This window comes from Apodemus sylvaticus, chromosome 5, assembly GCF_947179515.1.
Source record: "Apodemus sylvaticus chromosome 5, mApoSyl1.1, whole genome shotgun sequence".
NCBI classification, from domain to species: Eukaryota; Metazoa; Chordata; class Mammalia; order Rodentia; family Muridae; genus Apodemus; species Apodemus sylvaticus.
In genome coordinates, this window is record NC_067476.1 from 103,678,342 (window position 1) to 103,694,470 (window position 16,129).

Consider the following 16,129-nt stretch of genomic DNA (forward strand, 5'->3'; position numbering starts at 1 on the left):
TAAGGAATCTGATACCCTTTTTTGACTTCTGCAGGAATCAGGTATGCACATGGTACATAAACATACCTGCAGGCAAAATACTCAAACACATAAAATAAAATCTAAAAAAAATAAAAATTCATATTGATGATACACTTGTGAGAACACTTTCCACTATAGTGGTACATATCAAACATATTAAAATGTTTTATGGGTAGGGACTCAATGAGCATGAGTTATGGGATAAAAGGAAAAAGGTAATCGATGGTTTTTAAAAGAGAGGCTAGAAGCAGACCAACTATGACAATACCTAGAAATAAGGAATGTGACCAATTACAACCCCAAATACTTCAAGAAATAGAGGAAGAAAACAATGTGGAGGAAGAGTGATAGGGAGGATATGGAACTGAAGATTGGGAGATGGATGGAGAGATCTTTAAACAAGACCCAGCCAAATCACTGGAGCCCAAGATGTAAAGATTAGAACAGTATCCCAATGATGACAGCTAATGCTTGTGTAAAGGTATGTGCCAGATAGCTTTCCAAATCAGTGTCATGTGCTAAGCAACAATGCTATGAGGGAACATTCCATACAATTTCCATGTTCATAAATCAATGGAAAATAACGGTAAGTGAGTGTTCCAGCCAGGGTGTTGTGCAAGCCTAGTCTGCAATCAAAGAAAGTTTGGGGAGAAATGAAGCATTAAACACATGGATAAGATTCCCTCTTGGAGACTCAGAACTCCATACAAAGAGTGAGAACAGGAGTTCTTTTGAAATTGGCTCTTGACATGAACTTTCATGAATAAGTGCTGTTTAGATGAATTAATGATTTTATAAAATTCCTAATTTGATTCAGATAATTTTAGGAAGAAATTTTTAAGAGACGATTTTAGTTGTTTTTCCAGAAAGATATAATAAAGTTAGAAAGAAGAGAAGAGAAAAGAAAGAAAAGATTGGCTTTAATTTAAATGTCACAAGGCTTCACTGTATTAACATAAGGAAAAGAACAGGATTTTATTGCATGCTTGCATAAAAATAGAAAATATTATGTGTTCATTTTACCTTCTTATTTAAAAAAGTGGAAAGTTTCTAGAACTTAGAATCTTTTTTTTTCTATAAGGAATTGAAGTTTGTAGCTTTTTTACTGTATGGATACTCCTTTAACCACAACATTTATTTAATTCCACAAGAAAATTCAAATTGTGAGGACCTTTCCAGAGCTTAGGCCAACTGTGGCAAGTAAAGGAAAAGGAAAGAAAGAAAGAAAAACAGAGAGAGAGAGAGAGAGAGAGAGAGAGAGAGATTGATTAAGAAAGAGAATTGAATATGCCCACTCCTCATAGAATAGTAAGTATAGGCTGTGTAATAAGGAATGGGTTTTTTTGTAATTGCACTAAGGAACTAAGGAGAGAATGAGGCTTGGGACAAATTTATGATGAAGGAAAACCATTCATTCTAGGTCAGGCCCAAGGCTGAAGCCACAGGTGTGCACTATGATAAAGCAAGGCCATGTGAAACTGTGGCTTTGAACTTATACTGAGCTTATAGAATGAAACACTGCTTTGAAGTTACTATGGACACCCTTCTGTAACTCACCTTTTGTCTAACATTTTATCCATGAGGTGATTTTCTAAGAACCTTTGTCTAAGAAGGCCAGAGGGAAGGAATAAAGTGTGGCATCTGGGCTCTGCCCCATCCACCAAATGTATATATGTCTGTTTGTCTATACATATGTGTATAGGTATATGTGTATGTATTTAAGTATGTATGAACACTTGAGGAGTTGATGACACAGGTGGTCAGGCCCAACCAGTGTGTTTGTGTGTGTGTGTGTGCATAGGCCTATGTAAAAGATTTTAATTCTTTTCCTTTCTTTTCTCTCTGGTTCACAAAGAGTTAATGAGTTCAAGGCTCTTGCCTGATCAGCAAGAGATCCTTGAGTGAAAGAGAAGGAAACCAGCACTTATTAAAGCACAACTAGTAAGAGAATTAGAGTAAGAAACCAGAGCTTATTAAAGCATAAATGGTAATATTATAAGGCCAGAGATCATCAGTCTTTAGCCTCCATTGATGTTGTATCCACCCAGTACCATTTCCCTAAAGGCCCAGGCAGCCCCCAGCATGAAATGATGATGAGGTACTTTGTGGAAACCACTACTACATGGTTAAGTTAGAATGTATCTTTAAAAGCATGGATCTGGGAGGGGTTCAAAAGCTTAAAATAGAAGACACTACTACAAATATTTTCAAGGTAGAATCCAGTCAATGAAAAACACACAAGTGTAGTTGCTATAGTTGAAGAGGGGAGGACCCAGTGCACAGGCCGCATCTCTCACATTGATTCCTGCCTGGCATTCTCACTGTGGCATCCAAGGCTGAGAGCTTCATTTTATATAGGAAAGGATAAACCCCACAGACCAGTTACCTCTTAATGTCTTTTCTTCCCAGGCAACAGCTTACCCACCTACCCAGCTCATATTGGTATGGGATAAAGCAGGACAGGCCTATTTCCAGGATGCCTGGATTTTCCTCAAGCAACTTTCTTAGCTCATATCCAGTTCACCTTTGTCAAATGTACAGTTCATTAGTTGGTGCTATTTGGACGAATTGTGCAACAATTCTAACTATTTAATTCTAGGACATTTTCATTATCACTTCAGAAAGAGAGCCTGCTGAAGCTAGGCATGGTGGCAGAGATGTAAGCCAAGCACTTGGGAGGCTGAGGAAGGAAGAGGAGGAGGAGGAGGAGTGTGAGGAATCCCTGAGCTACAAAATGAATCTCAAAAGCAACAGTAACAGCATAAAACAAAACACCCACTAGCAGACATTCCTGGTTACTTTGTAGTCCTCAGTCCTAAGCAGTCATGGATGAATGTTCTTAGTCTGCATCTGTCAGTCCTAGGTATGTCCTGTGTACAGAGCCATAGAACTGTCTGGCTTCTGGGGTATGTCCTGTGTATGAATCCATAGAACCGGCTGGCTTCTGGGCATTTTCAGACAGCAGAACTCCTCTCTCTCTGGTCCCTCTGCTCCCCTCCTATAGTTCAAGGCATCTAGGCTACTTCTCAGACCCCACTCAAGGGCCCCAGTCTTTTCTAGAATAGAAGCTACAAAGGAAAGAGCCCAATGCTCTAGAGCTCTCTGGAGGCTGGCCCTGAGCACAGAAAGGAGGGCCAGGAATTTCTCTCTAATTAACCACGTAACCACCTACAAATGGGTGCCAAAGAAAACTCCTTGCAGAAAAAACCATAAATACCTTAGTTGAACACAAAACCTCCTTTTGTGATTTTCCTACAGGCAATTAAAGTCATTATCTTTGCTAGCTAGAAAGACAGCAGGACTGTAGAGGGGAGAGCACACGTTTTTTGATTGTACTGTCCATTAAGTTAGGGATTCAAACATGCTGAACTAAGATTTTGTCAGGGAGCTACACTCCCAGCTTAAGAGTGTATTTTTTTTTAGGCCTAGCATGAAGGAATACTCCTCTAATCCTAGCACATGAGAGGGAGAGACAAACATATTTTCTTGAGTTTGAGGCCAGCCTGGTGTACATAGCAAGTTCTAGGACAGCCTGAGCTATATAGAGACACCCTGTCTCAAGCAAAATGAAAGAATGTATGTCTGACAATTTAAAAGTCACATGGTCTCAGTAAGCTTCACCTGTGAGACAGCTGTGACGATATCATCCTCACAGGTAGTGGGGAGGATCAGAGACAATGAAAGGTGTCGGGTGTGAGTGAGACGCAAAGAAGGCAGTAGGCAAACGTCAGCTGCGTGCAGTAGTCTGTGAGTGTAGACCGTGGCCTTCAGTGAAAGCAGACGGAAACGGGAGACCAGCTTTTCTGCTCCAATTGATCGGGTAGGATGGAGGGGATGGAAGAAGCATAAAGCCATTTAGGGGATCAACCAAGACCCTTAGCTGATACTGAACATCACACTAGCAAGGTGCTGTCAGTTGTCAACGCACATAGTAACTCAGTAACTCTTGGCAGATAAAGAAATTGTCACTTTTGGGCAAATGGACAGAGTTGAAAATAAAGTAGACAAATATTGTATGATTTCTTTTAGTTTTCTCTTACACACGGAGCTTAACACAGATGCCTGAATGTGTGTGTGTGTGTGTGTGCGTGCACGCACAAACACATAACAGGAAAACAGAAGTGTGACCATTTGGGAAGAGGAAGGGGTGGTAGGAAAACCAGGAGAGGTGAGGAGAGCAAATATGGTTAAGAATATGCCATATATTGTGCATCAAATATATACAAATAAAAGTTAAAATGAATAAGATAAACAGCAGCAGTCAGCGGGAAGGCTACACACAATGGATGAGGCATTCTGGGCCTCTCACATGATAATTTGCATAATTTCTTAGAGAACATTTTATTAACTAATTTCTAAAATAGTATAAAACACCTTCTAAAGAAAATAAGTCTAAGGCCTCAGGTACCATTCATTTCCTCACCAAATATCTTAGGAGGCAGAGACACAAGTGACTTACCTGAAGTTACTCAGATAGCTGATAGCAGTGTTACTCATGATTCATTTATATCAATTTCTACTGTTTCAGTTACAGCCCCCAGTCAGTCACAGAACAATAGTATTAAATGGAAATTGCAGAAATCAGCGCTTCTTGGCTTTTAAGTCCTGCACTGTTGTGAGCATGATCCTACCAAGGACATGAATCCTCTCTGTGCAGAGAGTCCATGCTATCCTTACACACGCCTGTCAGTCACTTAGTGCCTTCTGGGTTATTGGATCACTGCCAGACTGGTGCAGCTCTAGGTTCAAGTAGCCCTCATTTTATTTAGTAATTGCCCAAAGTTCAAGAGTAATAATGCTGACAGATTTATTATAGGGTAATGTTATAACTATCCCAAATTTCTTTAGTTATTGTTACCAATTTCTTGCTGTGCCTAATTAATAAACTAAACTTTATCATAGGTGTATACAAATGAGAAAACAGTATAAACAGGCTTTTGTACTAGCAGGGTTACAGGCTTGTTTGGGGGTCTTGGAATGTGTTTTCTATGGATAAAGGGACTGCAGAATCCCCAGCAGTCTGCCTCTGAAGTACACATACTTTACTATCACTCTCCTTTGCTAAGGTTTTAACACAGTACTTGGCACTGTTAACGTGCCCATTATCACTATAGCAGGTACGGAACAATAATAATTGCCTAAGACATGATCTGGAAGCTGGGTTGGCATAATTGCTTTGGCTAAACCCTTATCTTGGACTTTAGGGAGGAACCACAGTGTCTGAGTCTTTTCCATCTTTGTATCCAAGAGTAGCTGGAACACAGTATTTAGCACAGAAGGACTCTGCTGTGTGTTGTTGGGTGAATAGATGAGCTTTTGGGACTAAGATATTTACTGACATATGACATGGTGGCCCTGTATGGGAAAGATGACCAGGCTATAGCCGGAGTGGCCACATTTGATCATTGCCCAACTCTTTGTTGGCAAGGTCACTGGAAGGCCAAGATCCTCATAGACACTTTAATTGCCCTGTTGTCATTGTGTAACCTCCATCCACTGTCTCCATCTCTTTCATCACCTATTCCAGACAGCCACTCCCAAACACAGCTCTCTCCTCTACATACAAACTCAGTTTTTCCACACTGGAAGTTTCCCCTTTTATCTTACACAAGATCCATTCTGCCTTTCCATTTTGTGTGTGTGTGTGTGTGTGTATGTGTGTGTGTGTGTGTGTGTGTGTGTGTGAGAGAGAGAGAGAGAGAGAGAGAGAGAGAGAGAGAGAGAGAGAGAGGAGCATGCTCTGCCTGTAGTCCAGGCTGGCCTAGAACTCCTTATATAGCCCAGGCTGAACTTGAATGTACAATGAGTTCCTCCTGCATCATCCTGAGTTCTGGGATTGGAGTTTTGAGTGACCCTGCCCAGTTTTCTGCCCAGGCACACTTGTATCTGCCTTCTGGGTGATTCAGATCCCCCATGTCACCCTAAACTCTTCATCTTTTGGCATCAAAGCTGTTGGATTATTTATGTCTTATCACTGGGTCATCAAAGCATCCCTCAGGATCTGCAGCAGCAGCACAGGCAGATGCTAGCTAAGGGCCACAGCAGGGGCCTACTCTAGGCGCTGTCACAGTCTTTAGTGTCAACAGAGCTCTCCTCGTGCCCTCAGACCGAGGCCTGATGCCACATATTCAGCAGCTTCTCTGGCCTTCATACTCTGTCCCGTCTGGTCTGGCATACATGGCTGTCATGGGGAATTTCTGTGTAAAAAGCCTAAACCTTCAATAAACACCAAGTTACTGCAACTCTGGCCTCCCTGCCTCCTACTGGCATCCTGTGAGTGAAAACCTGACTGTGTCCCTCTCCCTAGCTAGCAGGAATGATGACTAACAGAGACCAACTCGGGGACATGGGCACACAGAACAAGACGAGAGTGGGCAGACTGAGGGTGGGGACCACAAGCAGGAGAGTGTCCTGGGGAAGGCAGGAAGCTCCTCCTGCGTGGGACTCAGTTCCAGATGTCACTTCTTTCAAAATTACCTCCACATCTATTTCTACTTTGTCGTCTTACCACACACAAACCAGTGCCCTTTTATCTTTCTTCTGCACATTTATTCTTTTAGCTTCTCCTCTGGCGATGTGATCTCTAAAAGTTCATCTTCCATTCCCCCCCCCCCTTAACTCCCTGTTCTGAGTCAGACCCCTAATTCCTTCCCTCTGAGCCTGTGGCAACTCCAAAGTCTCAGTCATTCTACTTGGGTGGTCTCTTTCCAGCCCTAAGGTCAGATGTTCATCTCCCCTCTGTGTCCATGTCTTCATTAAGTCAGAAACAGCATAATTTGGTCTTTGGGCTATGGAATCATTTAGCATTTCATCTCGTCTCTTTTGGATATGAACCATTTCCATTCTTATGGGAATGTGTTTTGGGGTTGTGTGAATTCAGAGGGGAGGGTGGTGGGTCTTGATGTGTGCGATTTCTACTTCAGAACCACTGTCTGAAATAAGTCCAAACTGATAAGCTCAGTGATGAGATGTTTTTGTAGGAAACAGCTGCCCTCTAAATATCCCCCGGTGGGAAATGTGAGACTGAGACAAAACTGGTTCTGAGGGCTCATACACAGCTGCTCTAGCTTCCCCCCTGGGGCCCGTCTCACCTCCTACCTGTGCACATGACAGCAGCAAAGACCCAGCATTGCCCATAGCGCACCGGTTGGCAGCCTGTGGCATGCCACTGCTTTAGGATGGCCACACTGCCAGTCCATTCCGCAGGGTTGGTGCCGTCCACATAATTCTCACTCCAGTTGCCGTTGAGCACGCCATTGTCATCATTGCTGTTTATCTAACGAGAAGCCATGGAGAGAAGTGTTAGAGACATATATTCCCTCCACAGGATGTGATGTGTTGCTGATAGGAAGGACCACCAGCCTGAGACACAGAAAAGACCTTTGGTCTCACTTTACCTGAGACTTTCCAGACCTGCTGGGGAGAGTCGAGGGTGGGAGGCAAGCTATTCTGACTTAAACGCGTATTAATTCATTATTCTATTTCAATTTTCTATAAAGCGTGAGCTTGGCTTTAAGCGGTCTAAAAACACATTTGAACCAAGGAAATCTAGAAGCAACAAGATAATTCTCAAACTTAGTGGCATTCAGCTTCTGTCTGAAAACGTGTAACTTGCAATTAGTAGGGACAACAGCCCATACCAGCTATGGTATGGGTTTAGCTGAGCTAACTCATTTCCCACAGTCAGCTGTCAGTCTCATTCTCACAGGGCCTCTGTCCTTTTTTTTTTTTTTTTTTTTTTTTTTTTTTTTTTTTGGATTTGGTTTTTTCAAGACAGGTTTCTCTGTATAGCCCTGGCTGTCCTGGAACTCACTCTGTAGACCAGACTGGCCTCAAACTCAGAAAACTGCCTGCTTCTGCCTCCCAGAGTGCTGGGATTACAGGCGTGCACCACCACCACCCGGCTTCCTGTCTTTTGACTCCTCATTCTCCTATTGCAGGTACAGCCCTGAGAAGGCAGAGGTCCCTTTACACAACTCCCTTAATCCCTGGGCAGGGCACACCAGGGACCTCACCATGGCACACACAACTCTGCTGGTGTAGACAGGACTTCCCCGCAGGGCACAATCCGTGGATGGGTCAACCTGGAAGTTCAGGCTCTTCTCTAGCAGTTCCAAGCAGATGTCTATGATATTCTCTTCAAACTGCAGGGGATGAGGAGAAAGAGGGCATCACAAGCTTGCTGTGTGTGGACAAGTAAGGAAATAGACAACCTATACCATTCAGATCCCCAGGGCAGTGTAGAATAAAACCCAATTGCAAGGCAGTTGTCAAACAAAATGGCCATGAACAGACTCTCAGGAAGGAGCATGGTTTCAAAGCTATGGCAGCACAACCCACTTGGCATATATGTCCAGAGAGCCAAATGTCTCATGACTCATTTGAAAGTCTATTTTTGCCTCTTCCACCTCCATCTCCACATTCCTGAGACCCTTAAGGTGCTCTTAAGCCATGTTCCCTTTCCTTCCACACTTACATAACAGCCCAGCCTATCATTGGCAACCTATCCAACGGAGAGACCCAAGCTGCCTTGGCACTCACAACTCTCAGCTCTGGACTGACCAATCACAGGTGAGTTCTGGAACACTGTACCCCGCCCCCATGGGCGTGTCTCCTCTGGTTATCAAACTTGGTTGTACAACACAGCTGAGGCCTATCTTTCCTGCCTTAGTGTTTGCTCTGTCAGTTCAAGATCTCTTTACAACACTTGGCTTGGTACATAGTAGGGACTCCACATATCTTTGTCAAATGACTATAAACAAATGCTCGTACTCTCATGAAACCATGGCCAATACATAGAAATAGGTTTCCATTGCCTACCTTCTTTAGGGAAACCAGTTCTCTCGTTTACAATGTTTAAAGAGCCCTATAATTTAAAGAATCAAGGTCAAATCCTCCTTGAGGTGTCCTTCAAGTCCCTTAGATCTGGCTTTGTTGTGAAGCAGTTTCCTCTGAGATTAAAACCTTAAACCTTCCACTGTAGAACAAAGCTTGTTGTAACACAGATTGTTAAAGGGAATCTGAAACATTCCATCCCTTCAGAGAAGCTCAGAAAGTTAATAACTCAAATGCTTCAGGAAGTCCCTGAAACTGAAGAGATTCACTAGGTCCCTTCTTCCTCATGCCTGTAGAAGCAGTAAGGACTGCTGATACACACTCCCAGACCAGCTGAGTTGCCTAGAAAGAGACAAATCATTTCTACCAAACTGCCTAGAAGAGGCTCAAACCAACAAGCCTACCCAAAAAGATGCTCTCCAACCTGTCCAACTGCCTGCAGGTCATGCAGTGTGCTCCAGGTTCCCACTCTTGTGAGCTGTCACCCATGCTGGGATGGGATTTTGGTGATACAAGTACATTTGAGTTTATGCTCCTATTATCATTCATAAGTGACCCCAATGTAACACTTTGGTTTACTAAGTTAGACTTTGGTGTGTTATCTATACTTTAGTCTGTCATGGGTTCCCTATCTGAAGTGAGTAGATGTTGTTACTATCTCCCCAGCAGTTGTGTCATACAACAGACTCCCTTCTACTTCTCCAGCCTCTGACCTCAACAGACTCCCACCCCTGCCATTTTTGCTCCAGCTAGACCAAATCCCTTGTAATCTTCGCCAAGACGAAACCCTTCTGGCCTTTCCGGCCCTGCACATGCTCCCCTTGTCCTTTGCTTGACTAACTGAGCTCGGGCACAGCAGCTTTTCTCCCAGGAAGCTTCCTCAGACTCTCTTGTCAAACCAAGAGCACTGGTTCCCAGAGCACTCTGGCCCTATCTCTTGGTCTCACAATCCCACTGTGTGATAAGTAACTGTTTACAGTTCCCTCCAGGACCGTGCTGCCTTTATTTCTACTTTCTAACACTCACGGTCCACTCGGTACTGAGCAGATTATTCAGTATTTGCTTGCTGGAGAAGAAAAAGAGGAAGGGAGGAAGCCAGCACTCCAAAGCCTGCTTCTGCTCCCCACTTCTGTTTCTCGCTGATGAAAGCACCCTTCAATGCTCACACTGAGTGAGGCCTTGGGACCAGTTGAGACTGCTACGTCTTCCCTGGGCTGCAGCTACCTTGGCCGTGAGTGAAACTGACTCATGTATTGAGAGTTCTATTTTGGACAAGACTTGGTGAGGAGCCTTTATCCAAGTGATCCAGGGCTCCGTGAAGACCTCCATATCATCCCAGTTGTCACCTCTTCTGAGTGGCCAGAGGCTCCCTGTGCTCCCTCAGTACTCCCAGAACTGGGGCTCAGCATAGAGCAGCATCTTCCCTCCCTGACCTTGGCCTTCCTGGAGCAGCTGCTGGGCTAAACTGCAAACAGGAGGTAAGTGTTCAGACCGACAGGAGTTGTCAAGCATCGTGATGAGTTTAGCTATTTTGCATACAAGGTCATGAGACTACAGGTAGAAAACAAAGTGAAGTGGAACCAAGGTGGTAGCAACACCTACAACGGCCTTCATGTTCTAGATGTTCAGTTTCTAATAGTTCTTTGCAAAGGTTTTGTTTTGTTTTTTCATTTGTTTGTTTGGTTTTGTTTTCCACATAGGAACTCTGTGGCCTAGGTGTTGTGCCCAAGGATGATCTTGAACTTAAGATCCTCATGCCTCAACATCCTGAGTTCTAGGATTACAGGGGTGTACCTCCACACCCTGGTTATGTGGTGCTGGGACTCAAACCCAGAGCTTTGTGCATGTCCAGTAAGTACTCTACCAACTGACACACATGCTCATCCCTCTGCTTTCCAGAAAGGACTTTTCTGTGTATCACAGGCTGGAAATCCTCAACTAGAAATCCTATCACCTCAGCTTCTCAGTCATCGATATTACAGGCATTCACCATTATACCCAGGTTTGCAAAGTTTGCTCCTCCCTCTCTCTTCCTCCATCCCTCCCTCTATCCCTCTATCCTTTCTTTCTTCCTTCCTTCCTTCCTTCCTTTCTTTCTTTCTTTCTTTCTTTCTTTCTTTCTTTCTTTCTTTCTTTCTTTCTTTCTTTCTTGTATGTATTCCACTATGTATTCCTTATAATGATAAAGCCTATTGTCAAAACAAGCAAGCAAACAAACAAACAAACAGGCATTGGCATGGGGTCACGGAAGACTGTCCACCAGCCCTGTTTCTGGTACAGATGTCCAGGGGCACATACCTACGTGTAAGTGTGACAGGTTTAGGCTCAGCAGCAGTGTTGTCAGGATAAAGTGAAAGAGTAAGAGGTGAGACCCCACAGCAAACTCAGTGCAAAGCACAAATGTCATGTGCAATCGTTTCCAAAATGATTGTGCCCCATCCCCACCCCCTCCACTGCCCTGTAGCTGCTCCTCCCTTAAGTCCTAGTCAAGTAGATGGGACTAGCAAAGATGGAACCTCCCTCCTTTGGCTGCCTCCCTAGCGACCTGAGGTGCTTCTCACACATGCTCTTTACTTAGCACAATCAGTTTGCCTGTCCGGGATCCTTTCTGGATCCCTTTTCCCCACGAGTTTGGGACTTAAGTGGTCTAAGACTCACCTGCCCATAGTTCCAGGGGCATGGGCGGATCCAACTCTTGCTCCCTTGGTAGATGAAGCCATAATCGTTCACAACATACTCCTGCCTCTGGGGCTCACTCTCCATGTACACTGCATCCGCTGGGAATCAAAGTGAGGAGACACAAAGTAGAAGCCACCTGTGCATTCCTTTCCAAACAGTCCCATAGAATCTGCTCTCTGGAGAAGGCTCCTGGGGCAGTTCTGAGAGAAGCTGGTACAGGAGGGATCCCATGCAAAGGTAGGTTCTACCAAGATTTCAACCAGTCTGGTGAACAGTTGTAGGTTCATGATTGAAGTCAGAAGAGTTCCTGAACTGTAGGGTGGATCTTCCCAGCCAAACATCCTGGCCCAGTGAGGTGGCAGCTGTTGGTCATGACTGCACTTGCTTCCTGCCTCTATCCCAGTGTCTGCTCTCTCTAGGACATGGATATGAGCTCAGGAGAGAACCGCGCATGAGGTCCTCCCACCACTCAGACAGATCCTATGTTCTCATGATCAAGTCTGAAGGCCAATCGTGTGTGTGTGTGTGTGTGTGTGTGTGTGTGTGTGTGTGTCTGTGTGTCTGTGTGTCTGTGTGTTTGGTTTGTTGCTGTTGCTGTTGCTGTCATTTGACATGGTCTCATTCTGTAGCTAAGTCTGGTCCTTGCCTCAAGCTCACAGTGATCCTCTTGCTTCAGCCTCCCAAGTCCCAACCCAGGTGAATATTTCAAAGAGAAACGCAAATTGGAGATTGGTATGTATAATTATACTTGTTATAGAATCAACAACAGATGTATACAAACATGCACATATTCAAGCATAAGATAGATCTGTAAGGCTACTCAGAGGACAGTAACAGTGCTTCCACTGGGAAAATGGAGCTGGGAGACTGGGGATCTTAGATCATGTTGTATTTCCTTTCTTTTCCTTCCCCACTTTCTCTCTCTCTCTCTCTCTCTCTCTATCTATCTATATCTATATCTATCTATCTATATATCTATATCTATATATATATCCCTACTATCTTTATTCCTTCCCCTCTCTTTTTTTCTTTTCTTTATTTTCTTTTGTTTTTCTCACTTTCTCTCACTTTTATCATTTTTGCTTCTTTCCTCAGATATTCAAAATAGTGTGTATTTAATACCTTTAAAATGAGAAAGTCTAAATTAACTTAAAAATAGATAATGAAGGTAGATGCTAGCGGTAGTTAAACTTAACAATAGTTTTTTTTTTTTTTTAAGATTTTATTTATTTTGTGCTCTATCTGCATGTATGCCTGCATACCAGAAGAGGGCATCAGATCCCAGTATACACACTTACATATATGGTTGTAAGTCACATGTGGTTGCTGGGAATTAAACTCAGGACCTCTGGAAGAGCAGACAGTGCTCTTAACCAGTGAGCCATCTCTCCAGCCCCTCAATAGTAGTTTTCTATTTACTCCAAACATCATTTTACAATTCTAAATATGGAAATAAAACATCAAGATCTCCCCAGCTTGGTTGTTGGAGGTCAGGTCTGAATCCAAGGGATTAAGGAGCTTATGATGGCCAAGGATCAGGGGCTGGAAACCTGGTGGCATTGACAGAGAGACAGAGGTGAAGGAACCCAAGTGGGTCCCTGCCTCACCTGGGCACCAGGGATTGAAGAGCAGGATGAACTCCCCCAGCTGGTAGGCAGTGACAGAGCCCTGGTAGGAGTCGATCCGAATTTTCAGGAGGTATCGACCCACAGCTGCCATGGGAGGGGCACAGAGACTCACTTCCAGGGAGTTGGCCCTGTTGGCTTCCAGGGAAGCAATCCAGGGGCTAGGGCCACCACTGCCTGTGAGGCTAAACACTGCCCGAGTCCCTTTGGCCAGGTCTGGCAAGGGTCCTAGGAAGGAAAAATAACTAAGACTCTTTATGGTGATCTTCCATTCCTCTAAGATCCTATGCAATGAACATGTACTCACGCACATACACTTCACTTCATAATATACACATATAACACACATGCTCCACTTCATACATGCAACATATTCTCCACTTCTACATACATGCATTCATACAACATACATGCATGTTCCACTCCACACTTACATATATCACATATACACTCTACTTTACATAGACGTACTCCACTTTATACACATCTCACACACACACACCCCAGTCCACTTCTCTATCTCTGTCTTTCTCTCTCTCTCTCTCTCTCACACACACACACACACCCACATGGTCCATTTCACACACACACACACACACACACACACACACACACACACGGTCCATTTCTCACACACACACACACATACACACTACATCACACACACACACACACATACCACAAAAATACACACATAGACACCATGCATATACACCCCAAACACATATATCACACATATACCACACACACTATACACCCCTATCTTAGTCAGGGCTTCTATTCCTGCACAAACATCATGACCAAGAAGCAAGTTGGGGAGGAAAGGGTTTATTCAGCTTATACTTCTGCATTGCTGTTCATCACAAAAGAAAGTCAGGACTGGAACTTAAGCAGGTCAGGAAGCAGGAGCTGATGCAGAGGCCATGGAGGGATGTTCCTTACTGGCTTGCTTCCCCTTGTTTGCTCAGCCTGCTCTCTTATAGAACCCAAGAATACCAGCCCAGGGATGGCACCACCCACAAGGGGCCCTCCCCACTTGATCACTAACTGAGAAAATGCCCCACAGCTGGATCTCATGGAGGCACTTCCACAACTGAAGCTCCTTTCTCTGTGATAACTCCAACTTGTGTCAAGTTGACACACAAAACCAGCCAGTACACCCCCCATACACATACACATATACACACACATGCACGCACACACACACACACACACCACATACTATATATGAACACATACCACATGGTCCATTTCACACATATACACACATATATGCCACACCATACACATACCACATAAATACACACATAAACACCATACACATACACTCCAAACACACATATACACACATATCACACATACACCACACACACATACACACCACATTCTACATATGCACACACATCACATGGTTCATTTCATACATACACACACATATATGCCATGCCATATACATACACACACACCACATAAATACACACCTAGACACCACACATATATACCCCAAACACACATATGTACACATACCATACATACACCACACACATACTCATACACAAACACACACCACATACACATACTACATATGGACACACATCCTGTTGGCCAGCTTACCAGTCTCAGCCACAAACGTGATACTGTCCATGCCTGGCTGGAAGCCCCGACTCTTAAAGTACAGGGTGATGCAGAAGGCCTGGCCCCGGCGGACAACGAGGCGATCAACACTGATCTCTTCCGTGTGGTGCCGAACATTGTTCCGGGAGCTCTGGAGGTCTGTGAGGGCCACCTCGAGCCCTGTGATGGGGCAGCCTGGGACAGACAAACACCAGGGTTGTGAACACTAGCCCACTTTCGTTCACACTTATCAGTTACACAAACTCCAGGAATTAATTAGGCAATTGTACTTGAGTTTCCATGTTGTTAGAATAGTCTTAACACTGCCTTAATAGGTCCAGCTTGAGGCTTTTGTGAGAATCCATGCACACACATCCCTCTTTCTTCTTCCTTTCTTCCTTCCCTACTTCCTTTATCCTCCATCAATTCCTTCCTTGCACACACGTGCAGGCACATGCGTTTTCCGACTAATTTATTTTGTAGACCTGCCCAGGTTTGATGCTCTTCCCTTCAGCCCAGCATGCCTTCAGATACAGCCTGATCCCCACTTCCTGGGATTCGAGTTACCAGTCTCATTTGTCCTTGAACCAACCTCCACATCCGGGAGCAGGCTTCTGGGTCACCTGCCCCTAGAACAGTCGCCCCACTATTACCAACTTATTGGTTCTTTACCACCACCAATACCATGTATCCAGTGTCCTGAATGTTGGCATACTCAGAATCAGAAAGCTTTCAAGATCTTCTTCCAAAGCAGAGTACACACGTTGTTCTCTAGTGTGCCTCTCCCAGAGGGCTGCATCTGAGGGCTTCTTGTTTGACTGTGGTCTTGCCATGGTCCCCAGTCACCTGAGGATGGTTTATGTCACTTAAATTCCAACAGGCTCACCCATGTCTTCAGGCTGTCAATTCCTATGTGACCAAGTGCTCCCAGCCATCCCTTACAGTTTGCCTCGGTCAGTTGTCCCTTTCCAAGTTCCCACTCTCCTCATCTCGCCCTTAGTGACTTTAATAAGCTCTGAGAGTTTTCCTGCCCCAAGCATCTCTCCCCAGCGCCTCCCTTAGCATACCAGCCCTGTTCCCTCACGGTTCAGCATGTCATCTCACTTGCTTTAAAAGTCCTAAGGCACTTTCTCCAGTCCTCCATCGTACACAGAACACTCGTCCCCCCCAACACGGGGCTCTCTGTTCCCAGCTTTAAGTTCTGACTTTATTCTCAATTCCCATCACTCCTAGAGTCGGTCCTTTCCTCCAGGCCTGTCTGCATCTTCTCTTCCTGCTGCAGCCTCTGTTCAGGACATCCTTGACACAAACCTAGGCACATCTGGGAAGAGGGAATCTTAACTGAGGAACTGCCT

The 16,129-nt window shown here is 44.4% G+C and overlaps 1 protein-coding gene across 1 annotated transcript in view; it reads right to left on the reverse strand.

Annotated features, from left to right (window-relative positions):
• The window catches only part of Tgm5 (transglutaminase 5), a 30,796-nt gene extending 15,189 nt beyond the window's left edge, over positions 1-15,607 (reverse strand). Inside the window, exons 1-6 of the mRNA XM_052181679.1 lie at positions 15,490-15,607; positions 14,775-14,969; positions 13,143-13,388; positions 11,515-11,633; positions 8,037-8,165; positions 7,120-7,297 (exon numbers count right to left, since the gene is read on the reverse strand). Coding sequence (XP_052037639.1) covers positions 7,120-7,297; positions 8,037-8,165; positions 11,515-11,633; positions 13,143-13,388; positions 14,775-14,969; positions 15,490-15,607 — 985 coding nt within the window. The remainder of the gene's footprint in view (positions 1-7,119; positions 7,298-8,036; positions 8,166-11,514; positions 11,634-13,142; positions 13,389-14,774; positions 14,970-15,489) is intronic.
• Positions 15,608-16,129: the final 522 nt, after the last annotated feature.